Here is a 22,063-nt window from a genome sequence, read left to right on the forward strand (position 1 = left end):
TATTACTATATTTAATATGATGCAAAAAATTTTACGCATTACAATTCAAAAATTTATCCTATTAAGTTAAATAACAAGCAATGATTTGAAATTCTTTGCCTAAATTTTTACCAAAATGAATTACATAAATTTGTTTGCTTAATTTTCATAATCTGTTATTGATGTAACGCAATTGTAATTAACCATTATTGTAGCATATTTTCTCAAAATACTTTTTTTGCTTCTATTTTAAACCCATATTTTGGCAATCTCTCTTTTTCAGATGGAAAATTATTTCACACAAATGCAAAAGATAGTAGACAAGCGTTTAACTGGTTATAGGGTCAGGTTCATGTTGCAAGATGTTATAGATTTAAGAAGGGTATGTCATATAATGTCCTACCAAATTACTATACTTTAAGTTTTGTTTGAGGTTTAAAATTGAGCATTTAAATTTGTTTTTGTCTTTTAGAATGATTGGGTTCTGCAGAACAAACCCTTCCAAAACAGGGTACCTGATAACCGAGACAGAAGAAAAAATACTGGTGTGTATATATGACCATTCCTTAATACATCAGATGTGGGGCCAAGCACAGTCTCGTTATGCTTTATTTACTTATTTATTTTCAATTTTGTGTGTGTGTTTTTAAGCAGTTTATTTTAGCTAAATTATAGGCAGTATGAATGAAAAGCAATTTTCCGGTACCTTATTTTCCTTCTTTCTTGTTTAGCTCGAAATGTGGGAACATCATGGGGTTGGTCGTCTTTTACAAAACGTAGTAAAGGCTGCTATAGTCTTGTTGATCCCAATAAATTAAAACTGACTAAGGTAAGTTTGTTTTCTTTATAGTTACTTGACAAATCAAGTTAATGTTTTTACTTCCACTAACTATTCATGATGTCCTTCGCTAAACTGGTGGTTTTCATATTCAGTTAATTCATGTTTTGTTACTTATTCTTAAAATCTAATGAATGTATTTTTTTTCCATATCATATCTGATTTGTAGTTGTGTGACAGCTTAGAAATTATTTTGTGATGTGCTGCTTTTAAAATGACGTTTACGTTTAATCTGTGAATAAATATATATATATCTGTGAATTACTAGATGGTTTATAATATAATAAGGTCATTTTATACTGAAAAAAAAACTGCTTAGAAAAATTAAGGCTTTTTAAGTGCTTTGTTCATGATAATTAAAGGTTAGATCATACTTTATTTGATTAAAATACATTCTCATTATAACTGCTAAAGGAGAAAGAAACATTTATTGCTCACTTTGATTTGTGAAGAGCATTCTCAGAAATACACAATGCCATAAAAAATAACGAAATAATATATATATATTTATTATTATTTCGTTATTTTTTATGGCATTGTGTATTTTTGAGAATCTTAATTTTCAGCTCAAAATTTCTCAATGAGCATCATTTTCACAAAGTCTGTTAAATAGCTTATTTACAGGGTTGCCACTCCACAGAGAGAACAGGGAAAACCAGGAAAATATAGGTAATTTAAAAATCCACTAAAATAACAGGAAATTTAGATTTTTCCTTTAGAAACTGGGAAAATACAGGGAATTTTGTTTCTTATTCGTCTTTCAAAAAATGATGACCACTCAAAGCGTAATCTATGGAATATTTAACCATGATATTTCAACTAAACTATTTCATTGACTACAGCATCATTTAAGTATGTTCAGCAGTTTTTCCAGCAATTAAAACTAACAAATATAGTTAGTACAATAAAGCTCACACAAGAGCAGATTGAGAGTGTGTTTCTTCTTAATATATTATGTATAATATGTACAGGGAATTTTTTTCCTCCAGATTATATATATATATATATATATATATATATAATACACTTCTTAGACCAGATATTTTTTTATGGCATTGTGTATTTTTTCAAATCTAAATTTTCACAATGAACATTATTTTCACAAAATCTGTTAAATAGCTTAATTATTATCTATTCTAACTCTTATCAAACTCTAACTTCTTTTATATTAATAAGAGATTTTTCTGGAATATTTAATGTAGAGGTAAATTTAACGTTTCACTCTTACCCTTCAACTATAAAGGAATTTCATTAGTTTCAGAAAATATTTCAGTTGTCGCAGCATTTATATGTTAATGTATTTAATAAATAAATGAACTTTGCCCACCATTATTTAAACTAATTTAACTAATTTAATTAAAGTAAATCAGATATATAAATATACACATTTGTAAGTCACAATATTTTGGGTCATGTGGAAAATTTACATTTTCCAGTGCAGAGAACTTAAATGTTGCACTTAAAGGCTTTACCATTTTAATTTTTGATTTAATAAGGTGTACCTAAACAATTAAATTAAATATAGAAAATCTAATGATTGTGCTTTTGAAAGATTTTAGGTTACAGGAACTTAAAACAAAGCGAACTTGACTTCATTGTTATGACTTCTGCACTAGTGACTATTTTTATTTTGTGCGCATTTGTTTTTAAAGAAGAATATTGTTTTACTTAATTAATTTAAATAAGGTGTCACAGAATCAAAATTCTGTGTCTTTAGTGAGAAGATAGAAGAATCTATGTTATTTTTTTTCTTTTTGTAGCCTGATGAAGTAGAGGGCATAAGGCTTGGACCAGGAAGAGCAATGCATAGTTGGCGTCGAAGTAGCAGTGATGGTACCAAGACTCCTGCAGGTTCGCTCGATCCTGAGAAAACAGCTCTGACAAACAGGTAATAGTTTTTATTTTCTATGTGTTGTGACATTTTTATTTTCTATATGTTTATAAATTTGAAAACCAAAGCTGCCAACTTTTCCATGTTTTGCGAAAACTTTCTCGCATTTCTGCCCCGTTTTTCGCCTTTCAGTGTCGGGACTAAAATACAGAGATGCCAACTTGCTCCGGACAGTAAATATATATTTTAAAGTGGTAGTTTATCAATTGTGATTCTTGGTTTAATAAATTCAATTTAGTAGATTTTTATCCACCACTATTTCTAATTAGCTCGTAGGCTTATATAATTCACCACTTTCTAGTACCCATGACATGCTATACCTTTTAAAAAGCAAGCAAAAATGGTCACATATTTGCAAAATTTACTTTGTAGTTATTTACCGTTTTTTTTAATTATTTTGGCGTGTCCGGAGCAGTTAGTATCTCTGAAAATATTCCGTATTTTTGAAATCAGTACGTGAAATTTTTATTTCCTGCACTGTGGTAACTCAAATGTGGGCTTTTTATAATGTATTAGAAAAACATATTTAAAAGAAAAAAAATCTTGGTTTTTGAAGCCTGTGTACAAATTCAAAACAATGTCTTGTTGGAAAAACTGTTTACTGAACCACGTGGAATCTGAACAGATTGAGCCTGTAAAGACACGTGATTCCAACATATTTCACATTGTCTTTTCATTTGGAAATTATTGCTGAAGATTTCTACATGTTTTTTTTAATTCAATAATTTTTTTTATTTTATTTTATTACGACGCTATTTAATAAACGTTTATATTTGAATGAACTCTTTTGTATATTTGTTCTGTACCACTGATTTCCCAGCAACTTATTTCACATGATTTTTTTATTATTTCAGGACAGTTATTGCTGTGGATTTTTATATCATTTTTAATACTTTGTCGTTCTACACATGCGAATTTTCAATTGACCAATCAGTCTTTGATATGTTCGATTGATTCCTATTTATATTCAATGCTTTCTTGTTTTCTTTTCTTCCTGTAATTAGTTGTACTGATAGGGTAACCACGCACCTGGAAAGTCTTTGAAAATCATGGAAATTCATTGATTTCGTCCTTAATTGAAAATTGTCGTGGAAACTCCCGATTCGTCATCGATTTGGGGTATTTAAAAATTACTCATCACTATTTGAATTTGCATGAATTGAAAATCACACTGTGCAATACGTATTCGTGCAATTTAAAAATTTCTGCAACCAGATCCATTGGTGCAATTTAAAAATTGGAAATAATATGAAATTACATAAAATTACATAAAATTACATGAATGCGAGCCACATTCATGTAATTTAAAAAAATAACACATCGTAATCCGTAGTAGTGTGATTTAAAAATCACATAGTGCTATCTATGTGATTTTAAAAAATCACACATCATGCTTTGTATTGATGTGATTTAAAAATCATGCACCACAATCCGCGTCGTGCAATTTAAAGAATAGCACAACATGATCAGAATTTGCACGATTTAAAAATCACACATAGACATTTTTAATCAAAATATTTAAAAACCATATAACGGGATTTATATCGCATAATTTAAATATCAAACATCGCTATGTGATTTAAAAATCATTGTAATTAGTTTCGTAAAAAACTCTCATCGTGGTCTATTCTATGAACAATCTATGTGAACTTGAAATGTTTAAAACTGTAAAATTTTTGTTATACTAATTTTTGACAATGCTGGTTCTGGTTTCAACATTTTTCAAGTTAAAATTTTTTTCTGTTTAAGAGTTAGATTTAAAATGTATTTTTAAAAATTTAATTTGTTATTTATTTTGATTTCATTTGATATAAGCATCATATATATATATATATATATATATATATATATATATATATATATATATATATATATATATATATATATATATATATATATATATATATATATATATATATATATATATATATATATCAAATATTTATCAGTTTTTTATGATATAAACATAATGTTTAAAAAGAAAAAAAGCCTAAAAAGTAAATGATAGATAGTTTGAAGTGTTTGTGTTTAATTATAAGAGTGTTCTTGTATCTAATACCATATAACTTAATAAACATATATTTAATATATTTTTATTTTTTATATGTAGTTTAATTAAAGTTACATTTTTTATATTAAAACAAAACATTTATTAAACAAAATGTTTTAAGCCAAATAAATATTAAAAAAAATTTTAGTAAATCTTAATTGTACAAATGATTTCAGTTTGAAAAATAATATTTTTGTTTATATTTGAAATGCCTTTTTTTTATTTAGTTTAAATTCCTCTCTTTATATATTTATTGTAATTTGATAGTACGTGAAATTATGTTGATATTTTTGTTTCTTTGAAATTAAATTAACACAATCCCTAGAATTGACCTTTTGAAAATAGCACATTTGAGTTTTATCAGATTAAAAAATTTTAGCTTTGTAAATGTTGTTAAAAGGCATAATTAAATATTTTTAAAATATTGCATGTTTGTTACCCTCAACAGCTGGATTATTTTTTACTGTTATTGCTTGCTCAGTTCTTTTTTATTACTTTTTGTTCAATTTTTTTTATTAAAAAAATGTGTAACGCATTTTTCAGATAAAAGAATATTATTTTTAAGGTAGAAAATTGCACTCATTGCGATCTTCTTTTGACTATATTGAGTAATAAAGTATTAACCTGCGCAAGTCATGGAAAGTGTTTGGTAGAAGTCTTGGATTTAAAAACTCCAGATTTAGCAGATACCCTGTCCTGATTTCTACACGGTTTTTAAAGTTTCACATGCAAATTTCGCATAAACTCATTTGAGTATTTGATTTGCACTTTTTTGTGTTATTGCTAATAATTTCTACACTATTTTTGAGATCCTTTATTTTCTTAATTAAGTTTCCAAACAGCTGTGACTTGGTCTAAATTCCATATTAGTCTTTACATCCTCAATCTGTACAGATTTTCTCTTAATTCATTTTCCCATCAAAGAAGTGTTTAGGATTATTTGTGCACAGATTTTAAAGTCTCAATTTGTTTCCTTTAAAATGCGATCTAACGCTCATTTTTACCTGAAAAATTCTAGTCTCCAAGTGAAAAGATTAAAAAATGAATAAAAATGGAAAAAGTTTTCGGCTGTAGAAATAAAAATTTTTATAATTTCTTATAACATGTTAAATATTCAATTTTTTTAAACAGATAATTCGCTTTGACTAAGCAAACTTCTAATCCAAGTTTTAATGAAAACAGAAGAGGAACTTAATAGTTTACTAATCCTTTGCCCCATGGCAGAATTGCAGTGATATTATCGCAGAACGTAACAGAGTTTTTACCGAAAGCTTTTTTTTTTTGAAAAGTTAAGAATCTTACTTTCCTTTTCTACAAAAATTTACACGTAATAATTTATAATAATCATGCAATCATAATAATCAGCATAATAATCATGCCGATATTATCGTAAATCAGTGTTATGTTTCTATTGTATTTTCAGCAGTTATTGGTATTGATTTTCATGTGCTTTTTAAATTTCTCGATATGTTTCAAACAATATGGAAAAATTTGGATCGTACATTTGAGTATTTACTCTTTAAGGCAATAATTATATCAAACTTTTGGGGATTATTGCTTTTGATTTCTCCATAGTTTTTAAATCCGATATTTTTTTATACCATGCACGCGTTTGAGGAGTCTGATTCGTGTGATTTTGTCGTCGATCTTTTTTTCGGCAATTACTACTACAGATTGCATGATTTTTATTATCTTTTTCAATTGTGATGATTATTTACGAAATTTGATAATTTGGAAAAACGTACAAGTAATTTGTACTCCCCCCCTCCCTACAATATACGAGAATATCACCCTTAGTGTTAAAATAAAAAATTATTTCATGTTCAATTAAAAAAAATACCTTTTTATTGTAAACACAGCTCTTTTGTTACTTTAATAACATATGTATGTTTGCTATTATTAAAAGTATCTTGCACAAAGATAATAGTGCTAGAGAGTTTAGTCACAGATAGCTCGAAAAATTTCTGCCACAGGGATCTTTTGTAACATTCGCATTTCATCATGTAACTTAAATTCGCCTTTTTTTCCCCATCAGATCGGTTGCATCAAGTCGTGAATCTAGTCATGGGCAAAATACGAAGCTGCCTCCTGCCATAGTGAAAACTCCATCTAACTCTAATGAAAGAGATAATGTGATAGAAGCAGTGAAAGGGTTGATTAGAGATGGTACCTCTAGTGAGAATAAAGCTACTGAAATGAATCCTGAACCCCAGCTCATTGGCAAAGGAACTGAGTCAATGGGTTCGCTTATTTGTGATTTTTTTATGTTTTAACTTTTTCAAAAGCTGTTGATGTTAGCAATAAAGTATTGGTCATTAACCTCTAGCCTTTTATTTTTCCAGAACTTGCGTTGAAAGGTCCAGAATATAATATAGATCAGATGGAAGTTAAAGCTAGACACCTTATTGATAAGTTTTTACATAATAATGACTTTGAGGTATGTGAGAGTTAACTTTCAGTTATAATTTAGAAATATTATAGTTATAATTTTTCATTATTAAACTGAACGAATGCATTGGGAAAGAATTTGCCCAAACTCATTTGGGTTTTTCCTACTTTTAATTGATAGCTTTCTCATAATTAAATTAAATGGAAATTTGTTGTTACATGAGAGATACTCAATGCAATAAAAAAAACATTAACTTCTTTTTTTTAATTTTTGTTTTGGTGGAAAAATTACTTATCCCTTTCAGGGTGCGTAGCGTTTTTAAAAATTGCTTAATTTTCCCTTTTTCAAAATGAGATTTTTCCATGTTGATTTTCGCTACAAATTATGCAAACAGACACAGTTCACATTGTTCTATTCAGCGTTTTTACGATTAATTCAACCCCAATCTATTTCGGCGTATAGTCAGTCCGTAGTGTATGGAAATGCCATTCGTTTTACATGATTCAAAATTTCATGATTTTTGACAACTGTCAAAAGTTTTTTTTTTTTTACATGACGGTTAAAACAAAATAAAACCGTCAATTGTCAAAAAATTTCCAGCCATGCCTAACTATGATAGTTTTTTAAAGTGCTTAAAAATATTTTTTGAGTGCTAGAAAAGCGCTCAAAAAGTGCTTATTTTTTGAAGAATAATTTGGCCACGCACATTACCTTTGCTTTCAATTTATTTTGAATTGGGTTCCTATTCTCTTCATTTCTAATCTTTGAGAAAATATATTTATAAGCCAGTCATTGTTTTTACTTTTTAGGAAGCAATCAGGTGCGTCACGGAGGTGGCTTCTCTTAGTACGATTCATTTGTTCATCAATGCTGCAATCATCCAAGTCTTAGAGCTTTCTGTCGAAGCACGCCATTCCCTTGGCCAATTACTTTTTAACTTAATCAAACAAAATATTATCACCTTCGATCATTATAAAAAAGGGTAGATTCAGAATTTTTTTATTTTCAATTTATTTTTTGTAGATAATCAAGTTGAGCATCAAAAAATTTTAAGACTAAAACTTTAATGTCATGTTTATGAACAATTTTTTACAGTATTGTCAAGTATTTCTATCTTAAATATTTTTTACACAGAATTACAATTAGCTATTTTTTTAAGTGCATTTTTTCAGTACTTACCAAGCTATTTTTCTTTAAACCTAAGGTGCACACAGTCCTTATATACTTTTGAAACTCCTTAAGAAGTACTTGAAACTACAAAAATTACAAAATATTGACCTACTAAATGTTCCTTTAAAACTCTTTAATTATCGTAATGCTAATGCTTGTAACTAATACAAGAAGAGAATCCTTCGCTTTTCTGCTAAATTACACTTGTTTAGTGCCAGGGTATTTGGGCCACCGTGAAGGTCGTGAGAAATCATGGAAAGTCATGAATTTCAGTGCTGAATAAAATTTGTCATGAAATGTCATAATTTTAACTATTTTTTTAAAAAAAATGATGGAAAGTCATGGATTTAGGTCGCTGAAATATCTAATTTTTAAATATCTGAATCATATCTGAATATCTGAATCATTTTTAAATATCATTCCAAATATATGAATTTGTAAAAAACTCCCCACTCACAGTCATATTTTATTAAAATATGAAATGTTTTTATCATGTTCTTTAAAAATTATGGTGTTCTTTCAAAAAATGAAAGAAAAAACATCATTTCAAAAGCGAATTATCTTTTGAACTTCTGTAATTTCAGAATTTTTGTTATTTATTTTTTTTTATTTTATTAATTTAAAATTCTAACTGAAACAAGTCACTGGCGAATTTCTTTTATTCCTCATTTAGAACAGAAAAATATTGATTATTTTTTTCCTTTCCGATGAGCAAGAAAAGTATCTCTAGAATATAATTCTGCTGAAAAAAATTATTTGCTTTTGTACTTTTTTCACTTATTTTATTGCTTTAACTCTTTCTTTACTCTGTTTCTTTAAATTAAGAATCTATAAACATGCAGATGCAGAATATAAAATTTTTTAAATTTATTGTTGTGTTCTTGTCTGGAGAAAATAATAACTTCGTTAGTTCATGAAAACTCTTGGAATCAGTCAGGAATTTGAAAATCTGAAATGTAGCAGATACCCTGCAGTGATTTTCACCAGACATTCGATATTTATCAGTTTTCCATTTTAATATTGATAAAAAACTTGGAAATCATGGTCGCGAGATCCAGAGTTTGGTGATTAAGAGTCACACTGTGAAAAATCATACATTTTTAAAGATTTGAGATGAGATTGTAACAACAAAATTTTGTTATAAAGTGATTGTCTAAGTTTAGAATTCTTGAATTATGGCAGTATTCCTATAAGTGGAAATCCATAACAATGGCTGTGAAAAAGATAATGTGATTGACAAAACCTCGTAGACAACATAAGTGGCGTAAATTGAGTGCATCAAAAAAAATTTCAAATGCTAGATTCAAAATTCCCCCTACAAGATAAATAAGTACTTAAAAATCAAGATTAATTAGGAATAGCTGCATAAATAGTCATCGACAAGCCGTGTCAAAAAGTGATTACTCAAATGCGTAATTCCAAATCAACGTACGTTATAAAGTGGACATTTTAAGACCTATAATTCAATTTGTTGCAATAGCTGCCAAAAAATTTATATTCGTAGAAAAAAATGGTTTAAGTTTAGAATTTATCAGAAAATTGATGGTAACTCATAACCATGCAGTATGTCCAGTACATTAAAGTGAAAAAAGTTTTTAATTCGTTTTTAAATAGTTAAACGGCCGCCATGATAAATTAATATTTGTTTGCTGCATACGTTGATTTTGAAAGGGATGTAATTACATTTTTCGGTTTTCTTTTCTTTCTTAAGCAGTGTGTTTTATGCATGTAATAAAATGTTAAGAGTTAAGAATAAAACTTTGTTTAAATTTTATATAAAATCTTTTTCCTTTGAATAGAACAATGTTTTTATATAATATTTCCCAAGGTGTAAAAAATATATAAACATGTATATGCATAGCTGCATATGCATAACTGCCAACTCTACTAGATTTTGCTAGTTTCTACTGGTTTAATACAATTCTCCTGGTTTCCCTAAAATTGTGTAAGTTTCCTAAAAAATCCCCATTGAAATAGAATTTTTGTACAAATTATTGCTTGAATATTTAAGTAAGTATTACTAATACATAATAAAGTGAACCTCATTTATTAAAAATCAGTTCAAAACTTTTTTTGTTAAAAAATGTTCAGTTTATTTTTATTCAGAACTCTCTTTTTGAATTAATTAAAACAAATCTTAACTATCTTTGATGAATTAAATGCCTATTAATATTCGGAATTATGAGTAAACATAATACATAACATTTCACGTATGTTTAATGTCAATCATGACTGTAAAATATTGCAGCTTTTCTATTTTTATGACGCCCTAGAATTCCCTATGTGCAAAATATTTAGTACAGAATTCAACAATTATCATGACTATTTCGTCAAATCTACTGGATTTTTTCCTATCCATGTTGGCAGCTATGCGTATATATTAATAGACTTAACATATATTATCGTTAAGTCTTCAAATCCTTGACTCCTTTGATTTTTGTTTGTCTTTGTATGAACGCAGTTTAAAGGTGTGTTCAACTTTAAACTGTCCTAGATCAATTATCTTCTTCTAATTTCTTTTTCATTATCAATTTAAGTGCCGTGTTTTACAAATTTTTATTTCATAGGTTCGAAGTTGTGTTAGAGTCAACAGATGAGTTTGCACTAAATATCCCCATGATATGGGAGTACATTGGAGAAATCCTTGAGCCTATTCTAGAAGATAACAAATTTACTCTAGATGTTTTTAAAGATGTCCTAAAACCTTGTATTCCTTCCCCGACAGCTGGACTGTTGGTATCAGCAACCCTGCATTGCGCAGCTAAAAGAAGAGTAAGCAATTTGTTTCGTTATTTTCATCCATCCTAATTTTTTAACGCATATTTTCTCTGTTCAACATAGAACCCGGTTACCTCAATAAGTTGTCAGGGTGCGTAATGTTTTTAAAGTGCTTATTTTTTATTTACGTTCCTTAAAAGCCCTTAAAGGTGCATTTTTTTATTCAGTAAAAGTGAATCTGTCAGTCTGTAAAAAGTGAATCTTCCATCTTTTAAAAACATGTTTTTTTTCTTTGCAGTGTCGATTGTCATTATAAATTACAAAAAATTCATGATTTTCACAATTTTCCCTATGATATTTATTAGAAACTAGTTATTTTATCGTTAAGTAAAGTTTTTGAAAATGTTAAGTTTAAAAATTGTTTTTTGCTAATTACTATCCAAGTTGCTAACGCAGCAGGAGCATGTCTTTTCGCGAAATTTCGTAAATTCTAAGGCTGTTAGTTACTGATCTGCGGTTTATACACTTTAGATTTTGTTCCACAGTCCGATTCGTTACAAAAGAATTGCTAAGTAGATGTATCTTAGATTTCACCCTTTTCGAATAATGGTTTCAAAATTCCTGTATATTTTTATGGTGTTCTAAATGTGCATTTAAGTAATCGCTCATAGGCACTCTGGATACACAAGAATTCCATTCTAAATCCATGTTGTGTTTTGGTAGTTTAGTTAGCTGTTGCTACATATTTTATGATTTTTAAAATTTTCTTATAACAAAATGAAATTTGAACTGCTCAAAATATCGCTTTCGAAAGATGGTGTTGTAGAAATGAAATCTACTTTATTATAGAATAAAGCATGAACAATTGTGTCTTGAAAGTAAAGACTAGATTTTTGCTTTTAGAATGGTATAATGGTTGAACTTCTCAATTTAATGCACATATACCACATTTAAATCTTGCAAGGATATGGTCACATATGGGGTGAATAATTAGGTATATGGAATATTACAGCATCTGATATGTTTTATGGCTGGCAGAGTTTGTTTAAGAATTCCTGGAAGTGAGAAAAAGATTGAGACTTATTTTCACTCTCTCAGTTGAGCTAAGTTTTACTAGACAATAACATAAATTGATTAATAACAGTAAATCGTTATAACAATTAAATTTGGTTTTGCTGATTGTTACTTGAGATTTTATTGTAGTGTATATGAATGGTTTGTTAGCCTGGGATGAAGAAAATTAACCGAAATTCTCAATTCAATGTAATAAATGTGTCCAAATTAGTTTTACGTTAATCATTGAAATTTCCTTTTTGATCAGGGAACTGTCAAACTTGGAGAGCTGTGGCGAGAATCTAAGCTACAGTGGACTGACTTCTTAGGGGATGATGCTAAAATAGATGAATTTATTCTAAAGCATGTAAGTAGTGTGGTTTTAAGAAACAAGTGAGAAAAGAAGCAACTTGAAATTGCATAGTTGTGATGTATTACTTTCTTTTAGAAATTGGAATTCACAATTTGTCCTACTAAAGTAAAGTCTACCACACCAATGTCGATTGAAGAGATTGAAAAGAATCTCCTCGATTTGCTTGAAAAAACTGACGAAAGTGAAGAAATATTTGATTGGATAGATGCAAGTTTATGTATTTTATTTTTGAGTTTAAAATTTGACAATAAAAGATTCGTAATGCGTAAAGGAATAAATAAGTAAAGCTAAATATGCATTTTTTTATTATTTATTCTTCATGATATGTTGGTTAAAGTAATAAACTTTTTGAATAATAACAAAATAAAGTAGTGAAGTGTGATGAAACAATATTGACTATTCATTAATTAATTCAATTTTTAATCATGTATTTAATAATTGAAAGAGAAAGCTGAAATAAATAGCTTTCTATTTTGCAACTTTCTAAATAACGTTTCATGATTTTTTTTTAAAAAAAAGGGTGAGAAGCCTTCTTGTATTAATTAGTTATATAAAATTATGAATATGAAGTGTGCTAACAAAAATGTGTACTTTTATTGAAAATCATTGATAGTACCGTCATTCGGGGCTACTTTGTGCAGGATTTCGCAGTTTTTGAACTTTGACATGTAAATAAACTATGTTAATTCAAACTTTAGTAAAATTTATCGATATTATATTCATAACTGGACTCAGACGAGTGAATTTGATCAATATTCTCATTATTTGTATGTAATATTTACGAATAATAAGTCAAAACATACCTTGCACAAAGTAGCCCCCAAATTGGGCTACTTTGTGCAGCGATAGGAATTCAGTTTAATAATCATGTTTTTAGTAAAATATTGATATAAAATTGTTAAAAAAGTTAATTGTTGACATTTTTAAAGACAAGAACATCAAGATATATAAAGATATTAGTTTGAAAATAATTTTCAGCGTTAAAAAACCATTTTTTTTTTGAAGAATTTTTTCTTAAAAAGAATGTTTATTTCAAAACATTTAAGTTTAAACAAAAGAAAACCATATACATTTTTAAACATTGAAATGGATGAAATTTAAAAAATAATAATTATTACATATTCATTAACATTTATAATATTGTTAAATTTGAAGATAACATCCTTGAATGAACATGACAGAACTTGCTCTTCAGTTTCTGTCAAAATCACCTGATGTCCTATAAAATATATTTTTATGTGTTAAATAGTTTGATTAATTCATTAGAAAAATCTTTGTAGAAGGAAAATAACAGTTTACCAGGAAGTTTCACGTGGTTCTTGTGAATTTTATTAGAGATAGCATTTTTGCGGATTTTGTACTTCCGAGAAGCTTCTGCAATCGACATACCACCAGCAACTACTTGCAAACATTGTTGTAGCTTTTCTAAAGTGTAATCACGGTAGTTTCTCGTTCCAGGTATTTTTTATAACGTCTGACCATTTTTCTGTCGAAAAAAAAAACGAATGAAACTTTGCACAAAGTAGCCCCAAAGTGCATTTTTTTTCATTTTCCGTTTATTTGTTATTAATTTTCAAATTTTTTTAACGCTAACATGATATAATTGTTTATTAATATACACTGGTTATCATAAATTAAGGAAAAATCACAAAAATAGCGATAACTCTTTCAAAAGTAAGCCAAACCGTGCAAAATTTGCATATGTTGTCCACTAAGAGTAGCTGAGTAAAATTGCAATATGCAAATTAGTGGCGCTGCACTCGGCTTACGTCATCTGCCTGGAGCATAAAAGTCCAAGTTTGAGAGAAAGCACACAAATTTTACTGTGATTGCGACATTGAAAATCTGAGATAGCCAATTCGTAATAATGACCTCTAGGCATCATTTGCCTGAAGAACTACGATGGAGAGCCATCGGGAGACTAGAGGCAGGGCAGAGTCAATCAGAAGTGGCCAGATGGCTAAATGTGAGTCCATCTGTGGTTCATAGACTTTGGAGGCAATTTCAAACCACAGATTCGGCATCTAGGAGGTTCAGTCAAGGACGGCCAACTGTTACGACCAGTGCCGATGACCGATATTTGACATTAAGTGCACGCAGGAATAGAACCGCTACTCCGACACATCTTAGATCCTCTCTTGCTGCAGCCACCGGAAGGTTGGTGTCAACGTCAACTGTGCGCAGAAGGCTCCACGAAGGTGGTCTGTATGCGAGACGACCAGCCATTTGCGTGCCGCTCACATCACGCCATAGGAGAGACCGTTTGCAGTGGGCCCGACAACATGTCCACTGGACGTCAGATCAATGGAGGCCTGTTCTCTTTACGGATGAGTCCAGGTTTAGTCTAGAAAGTGACAGTAGACGTTATTTGATATGGAGAGAACCTGGGACCCGTTATCATCCATCAAACATCCGTGAAAGAGATGCATACGGAAGAGGCAGTGTCTGTGTTTGGGGAGGCATATCCTTAGGAGGGCGCACATACCTCCATGTCTTTCCAAGGGGAACCGTGAATGCTCAGGTTTATCGAGACAACATCCTTGATGCTTATGTGCGCCCATATGCCGGGGCAATTGGTGATTGCTTCCTGTTACAGGACGATAATGCAAGACCACACAGAGCTCGCATTGTTGATGATTATCTTCAACAGGAAACAATTACTCGCATGGAGTGGCCAGCTCGATCCCCGGACTTGAATCCTATCGAGCACGTTTGGGATGCTCTAGGGAGGCGTGTATCTGCCATCAATCCGCCCCCTCAGACCCTTGCCACGCTTGCAACTGCTTTACAAGAGCAATGGTTCTCACTTCCTATTGAACTGATAGACCGCATAATTGAAAGCATCACACATCGCTGTTTGTGCTGTATTGCTTCTAGAGGCAATCATATTCCATATTAAAGGTACTTTTTCTATTGCAAACCGATACTTCCAATTTGTTTATTTTATACATGTGCTAATTTCTATACTACTATTAATGTCTGATAATTTCTTTTTATGTTGTTTAATACCTTACTATGTGTTGTATATTGTGGGTAAGTTTCATAAAATTCCATGTGTAATTTCTTGAGTTATCGCGATTTTTGTGAATTTTCCTTAATTTATGATAACCAGTGTATAAATAAAGAATTTTGCACTTACGACAATTGTTTTATCAACGTCTTTGCATTTCACAGCTAAAGTTTCCACGCACACTTTTCGACATCCGACGTCCTCGGAAAGTTGTTGACATTGGATGAACGAAACACACTCTGAGATTGTTTTAAAATTCGAAAAAATGTTTGTAGTAATAGAAGAGACTTCTATCTTCAAATTCCACGCATTTTTAACGTGAAATAAACATAATACTGAATAGCAGCACTTGAAAAATGCCAAATTCGAATTTGCACAAAGTAGCCCCGAATGACGGTACAATATCTGATAAATAAGATAAAAAGAACTTTCAGAAATATGTATTAAGCAAATTGGGTTTTATATTAAATCATTTGCTTAACTTTGGCTACCTAATACCAAAATAAATGCAATTTTTATGTAGTCATATATTTTTCAGCAGTTCTTTGTGTCTTATAATTATTTCTTATACTTTCTATTGAATTTTCCGTCTGCGATATTACGCACTCTATTATTAATATTACACTTTTTTTTCGATTATCAAGCTCTGCTCATGCATTATCTTACTTTTTCTGCTTTTTTTCTTTCCTATAAATTTATAATTGCTTTTGCAATGCTCTACTGGTTTAATTTTTTTCAGGCCAATGTATCTGAATGTACAGAACCTAAATTTATTCGTGCCTTGGTGTCTGCAATGCATAAAAATGCCATAAAAGGTTTTTTTTTAATTGTACATATCCCTTCAATTCTATTCTTTTTCTTTTCGAAAACTTGCTTAAATAATTTTTATTGTTTTAGATTCTACTTCTGGGTGTGAATTAGATGTTGCAAAATTCAAAAAAAGTACTTCTATCCTGAACCGATATATAGATCATAATGAAAATCTAGAAGTTCAAGCTTTATATGCTATTCAGTCCCTAATGAATCGACTAAATCAACCTAAAGGTAATTCATTCATTGATCCACTTACATGGCAATTTTATGACATATATCTTGTAATTTCATAATCTCTATAAAGTTTTACAACATCTTTGCCTTACAAGATTTTGTATATTACGAATTATGTTCTGCATTTTTTTCCAATTTAGTTTAAGACTAACTTTCATTATTGAATAGGATATTGTTTCATATTTTTACAGTAAAATATTGCTTTGCATAATAATACCCAATATGTTGCCTAATTTCAATAATGTCTTGTTTCAAAATAATTAGAAAAATGCCATTTTTCATTCCATTAAAACTTTCACATCCATTTTTTCATTCCATCAAAACTTTTCTTTAGGCTGGGAAATTTTTTTTAAATATTAAGTTCTAAAACAGGAAATGAACCAGAAACAGAAAATGGCCATATACATGGCTTGACTTTATTAATAATGTAGTTGGCATTGCGGTTTTTTATTTTTCAAGGTCTTATGCAAAATATTATTTAATCTTTATTTATATATTTGCTTAGTTTGAACTTTGTTAAAACTTCGCGCAGTAAAAATTTATATCAAAAAAGATTTATTGAATAAAAAGTACGTCTGATGAAATATTTATTTTATTTCTAATGGTAGTGTGGATTGACTATGGATAGAAAGAACACAACTCAAAAGAACAAAGATAGAAATAATTAAAAACAGTCATTTCCTCATTCGACACCTTGCTTCCCAGAATCGCTCAGCAATAGTTGCTTCACGAAGAGAACTGTAATGAAGAACATGGTGGCAATCGATTACAAATTGTCCTCGACATATTGAGCAGTATGGATCAGAAGCCATCTTGAACCTGTATAAGTAAGCGACAAAGCCTGAACTGAGCCACCCTTCATCACTCACCCAGTCTGTGATGTTATTTGGCACGAAAACCTTCCATGTTTCGTTGGAATTTCTTTGCATCAGTTGCTTCTACAATATTGGTGAAAACTTTTTTTTGGGAACTGTTTAAAGGTTGAAAAGGGGGTCTGGATTACTATTGACTAAATCATTGGCCATTTCATTGCCTTTAATTCCACAGTGAGAAGGGATCCATTGCTGAGGATTGATTTTCCTATTGTTGTAAGCTATTGAGATAGGACAATTTAATCTATCACCAGAAGAGGAACTGTTCAGAGATTTTATTGAGTAAACAGCTGTTAATGAGTTGGAAAAAATGACAACATACAGGGTGGTCCCGAATTCATGGTACAAACTTTAATGGTAGGTAAAGGACATAGTAACAATGATTTATTGTATAGGAATGTATAGTCGCAAGTGACGCGGTGAGGCGTAAACAGGAGAAATAACAGCGAAAGGAAAAACAAAGATTTTATTGAAAGCGTTGTTGACAAGTGTCATGTTTACAGTAAGTGTTCAAAATTGCGTCCACCAGAAGCGATACATGCTTGACAGCGTCGGTGGAGCGATTGGCGTACACGTTCAAAGATGCCTGGTATTTCACGCACACCTGCAGCATCTACAGATATGCGAGCGACGAGATCCTCATCTTTTGTCAACTGGAGTCTCATAAACAAGATGCTTTAGATGTCCCCATAAAAAGTAATCGATGCCCGATAAATCGGGAGATCGGGGTGGCCAAGGGATTGGTTCACCACGCCCAATCCATCAAGCACCAAATGTGGCATTCAGGTAATTCCGTACATCAATGCTGAAGTGTGCTGGCGCCCCATCGTGCTGAAACCACATGCGGTTACAAATGGCGATCGGAACATCATGCAGCAGTTGTGGTAACACTTCTTTCAGAAAAATAAGATAGCTTCCGCCACTGAGTCGCGTGGGTAGTAAGTATGGGCCAATCAAAAAGTCGTTCACAATACCAGCCCACACATTAATACAGAAACGTTGTTAAAACGCATGTGGACGCGTTGCATGTGGATTATCGGTTGCCCACACATGGTAATTGTGCGCATTAAGGACATCCTCGCGTGAAAATGTCGCTTCATCTGTAAATAGCACATCACCTACGAAATCCGGCTGCAACGTACATTGCTGCATCACCCACAGGCAGAAGTTCACGCGGAGAGGATAATCTGCCGGATTCAATGCTTGTACTTTCTGAAAATGGAAGGGGTGTAAGCGAATTTCTTTTATCACTATGCATACAGTCTGATGACTCACACCTACGTCACGCGCAACAGTTCTTGTGCTTGACTCAGGTCTATGAGCCATAATGTTCAAGATGCTTTCTTCCAGCCTTGGAGTGCGAACAGCTCTTAATCGAGCAGCGTCATGTCTGTTGACGTCGAACGCACCTGTTTCACAAAGTTGACGATGTAACCGTTGAAAAATTCTATGATCCGGTATTCGTCGATCAGGATACTCCGCACGATACATTCGTAACGCAGCTCTGCCGTTACCATTTGCACGGCCGTGCATGTAATGCATGTCTGCTTTTTCTGCATACGTAAAGTCACCCATCGTCTACGGCAGCACAATTGTGAATGGCGCTTTTCCTTACTGCGTTGCATCATTTTCAACGGCGGCTAGACATGTACTGCCCTCTACCGGCAATGATACCAACCGATCACTCCATTTCTCTTTCTGTTTATTTCCCCTGTTTACGCCTCACCGCGTCACTTGCGACTATACATTCCTATACAATAAATCATTGTTACAATGTCCTGCACCTACCATTAAAGTTTGTACCACGAATTCGGGACCACCCTGTATATGAGTTTGTCTAGAAAGCATACCAGTTGTTCCACGGTGAGACAGATCACAGTAATTTTGTAGATGTAGGCTGTTCTTTCATTATCCACAAGGATTGCAAAACACTCCAGCACAAGGTGGGTTGACAACCTGCTGCCCGAGGGAGATTCAGATTCTGAACACAGGGAATTTTTTTTTCTTAAGAAATAAAGAAATTTGAATTGCAAATTTGAGTCATCACTTTTTAATACGCTCAATTTGCATAGATTCCATTGTAAGCCTATTTTGTTTCTTGGTCGCCTTTTCAACGGTTATTGCTACGAAATTCTGCTTGATATTTAATATGATATTAATCTGCATGAATTTCAAATTTAATTGATCACTTTTCACAATATATATATATATATATATATATATATATATATATATATATATATATATATATATATATATATATATATATATATATATATATATATATATATATATATATATATATATATATATATATATATATATATATATATATATATATATATATATATATATATATATATATATATATATATATATATACATATTTGCTATATCAATTATTAATAAAGGGAAAAATATTTTTATAAAAAATGTTTTTTTAAGGAAAAGGTATTTCGAATAAGTTCTAGTAATTAAAAGTATTTAATTTTCTGCAAATACACAAATTTTTTTGCTGAAAAAATTTAATGCTAGAACACTAACGTTTACATAAAAATTATCATATTTGCTACCAACTTGACTAAATAGATCATGGTATGTGATAATTAAGTCATTTAATAAAATTTTAGTCATATTATTGAAATTCTTTTTTCTTATTTAGGCAATTTAATTTCATAGTTATTGGCATCTATTTTCATGCTTTAGGCTACTGAAAACAACAAATTTTTTCATTTTTTTTGTGGCAACCCTTTGTTAGTATCGGAGCTAGTCTTTTTTTCTTTTGTAAACATATTTGTTATTTACATTTTAATTTGTTGAACGAATTTAGAACTCACATTCCCTGTCAATGAAGCAATTTCTTATATTTCAGGAATTCTAAGACAGATTTTCGACATCCTCTACGACGATGACGTAATCACCGAAGAATCGTTTAAAAACTGGGAACAAAGCGATGATATAAACGAAGTGGAAGGCAAAGTTGTAGCATTACATTCCGTCAAATCTTTTCTCGCTTGGCTTTAGGAAACAGATTCTGGTGATTCTGTGACTGATGAATGACAATTCTTATGCTTTAAATTATTTTACTTAGATAAAGACTAGAAAGCAATTATTTTGTGTATGACACAAACTTATGTAATTTATCCTGATGCAACTAATCAATCAGTTGGATCTCTATTCCGAGTTGACTATAGAAAAAATGAATTGTCTGTGCAATTTAAACAAGGTTATCCCCCGTTTTGTAAATTGAAGAAGCATTTGCAGCGTCTGGTGCATCTTATAAGAAGAAAAATATTCCTTATGTTATTGAATGATTGATTTGTGCATGTGTTTAAAAGGGTTTTATCTTGTTAATTTATATTTAATGTGAACAATTGCTTCTGTGGGATGGTCATGTGACATTCTTCCTAAAAGCTGTGTCAGCCGTTTCATTGGTTTTGATCCACAATAAATGATGAGAACCACTGAAAGAACAGGTTTGCCACTCCACAGGGAAAACCTGGAAAATACAGTGAATTTAAAAATCACCTAAAATAACAGGGAAAATACGGTGAATTTTTAGTTTTCCTTTACAGACTGGGAAAATACGGGGAATTTTGTTTCTTATTTTCGTCTTTTAAGAAATGGTGATCACTCAAAGCGCTATCTATGGCATATTTACGGATGATATTTCAGCTATACTAAACTATTTCATTTACTCTAGCATTATTTGTTTTAAATATGTTCAGATGTACCTTTTTTCTCTAAGTTTCTCCGTTCATTATAGTATAGTTAGTACAATGTAACTCACACAAAAGCGCAGTGATAGTGTGTTTCCTCTCAATATATTGTGTATAATATCTACAGGAAAAACACAGGAAATTTTTTTCTTCTTCTGATTAGAATGGTAATCCTGAAGAAAAATACCAATTATTTTTAAGCCGCGAAAAGGTTTTAGTTTTTTTCTTAATTATGTAAAATGACACATTGTACATGATTGAAAATAAATAGACTAATGTTTTAAATTGTTTTACTTTTTTTAAAAAATCGTGTATGTTGTCGCAAGGTTGTGCCTTTAATTATTTTTTTCGGCCATTTTCTGTTTATTTCTGTAGCGACATAGAGGGGGTTGTTGTCAACAATAATATTTAAACTGTTAAATTTGTTTCCTGACATTCTTTTTGTCCAACTGTTAAGTCTGTTAGCCGCTGTTGAATTTTGATACTGTTTTTATGTTGAAAATAAAATAAACTTTGTAACTTTTACTGTTCCTATGATTGATTAATGCAAATTTTTTTAAACAAAATAAAAATTGTATAATCAAACACTTAACAGCATACTGTCACGAGGAAATAACAAGCAGCTGAGATGTATACCACAAATAATTTAATTTTAAAATACTATGTCAAATGCATTTCTACTTTATATTCTGAGATCAAAATGTTTAAAAAAAGGACTGTAAATTAAGTAGCTGCAATTTTGTGCAGAGTATTTTCTTAAAAGTTTATACAAGTACTTCTGTGACATATTTATTGAAAATTAAATACAACTAGAAAGTACAAAAGAAATTTTTTCTTCGTCTGTAGAAGAGCCGGATGGTTTTTAACTTGCTGCAGTACTTATGTATTGAGTAATAGCAAAAAAACATATACAGGGTGTTTATGAAATCCCCGACCCATTTGTATGTTTAATAA

The 22,063-nt window shown here is 30.5% G+C and overlaps 1 protein-coding gene across 1 annotated transcript in view; it reads left to right on the plus strand.

Moving 5' to 3' along the window:
• Window positions 1-21,638, plus strand: part of LOC107446111 (eukaryotic translation initiation factor 4 gamma 3) — a 32,182-nt gene extending 10,544 nt beyond the window's left edge. The window contains exons 10-22 of the mRNA XM_087158059.1: window positions 263-361; window positions 452-524; window positions 711-808; window positions 2,578-2,705; window positions 6,794-6,999; window positions 7,101-7,195; window positions 7,957-8,129; window positions 10,885-11,089; window positions 12,357-12,455; window positions 12,537-12,668; window positions 16,211-16,286; window positions 16,369-16,515; window positions 20,263-21,638. Coding sequence (XP_087014185.1) covers window positions 263-361; window positions 452-524; window positions 711-808; window positions 2,578-2,705; window positions 6,794-6,999; window positions 7,101-7,195; window positions 7,957-8,129; window positions 10,885-11,089; window positions 12,357-12,455; window positions 12,537-12,668; window positions 16,211-16,286; window positions 16,369-16,515; window positions 20,263-20,414 — 1,683 coding nt within the window. The 3' untranslated portion in view covers window positions 20,415-21,638. The remainder of the gene's footprint in view (window positions 1-262; window positions 362-451; window positions 525-710; window positions 809-2,577; window positions 2,706-6,793; window positions 7,000-7,100; window positions 7,196-7,956; window positions 8,130-10,884; window positions 11,090-12,356; window positions 12,456-12,536; window positions 12,669-16,210; window positions 16,287-16,368; window positions 16,516-20,262) is intronic.
• Window positions 21,639-22,063: the final 425 nt, after the last annotated feature.

This window comes from Parasteatoda tepidariorum, chromosome 2 (assembly GCF_982258835.1).
Source record: "Parasteatoda tepidariorum strain Cologne lab strain chromosome 2, Ptep-v5.0, whole genome shotgun sequence".
In the NCBI taxonomy this organism is placed as follows: Eukaryota; Metazoa; Arthropoda; class Arachnida; order Araneae; family Theridiidae; genus Parasteatoda; species Parasteatoda tepidariorum.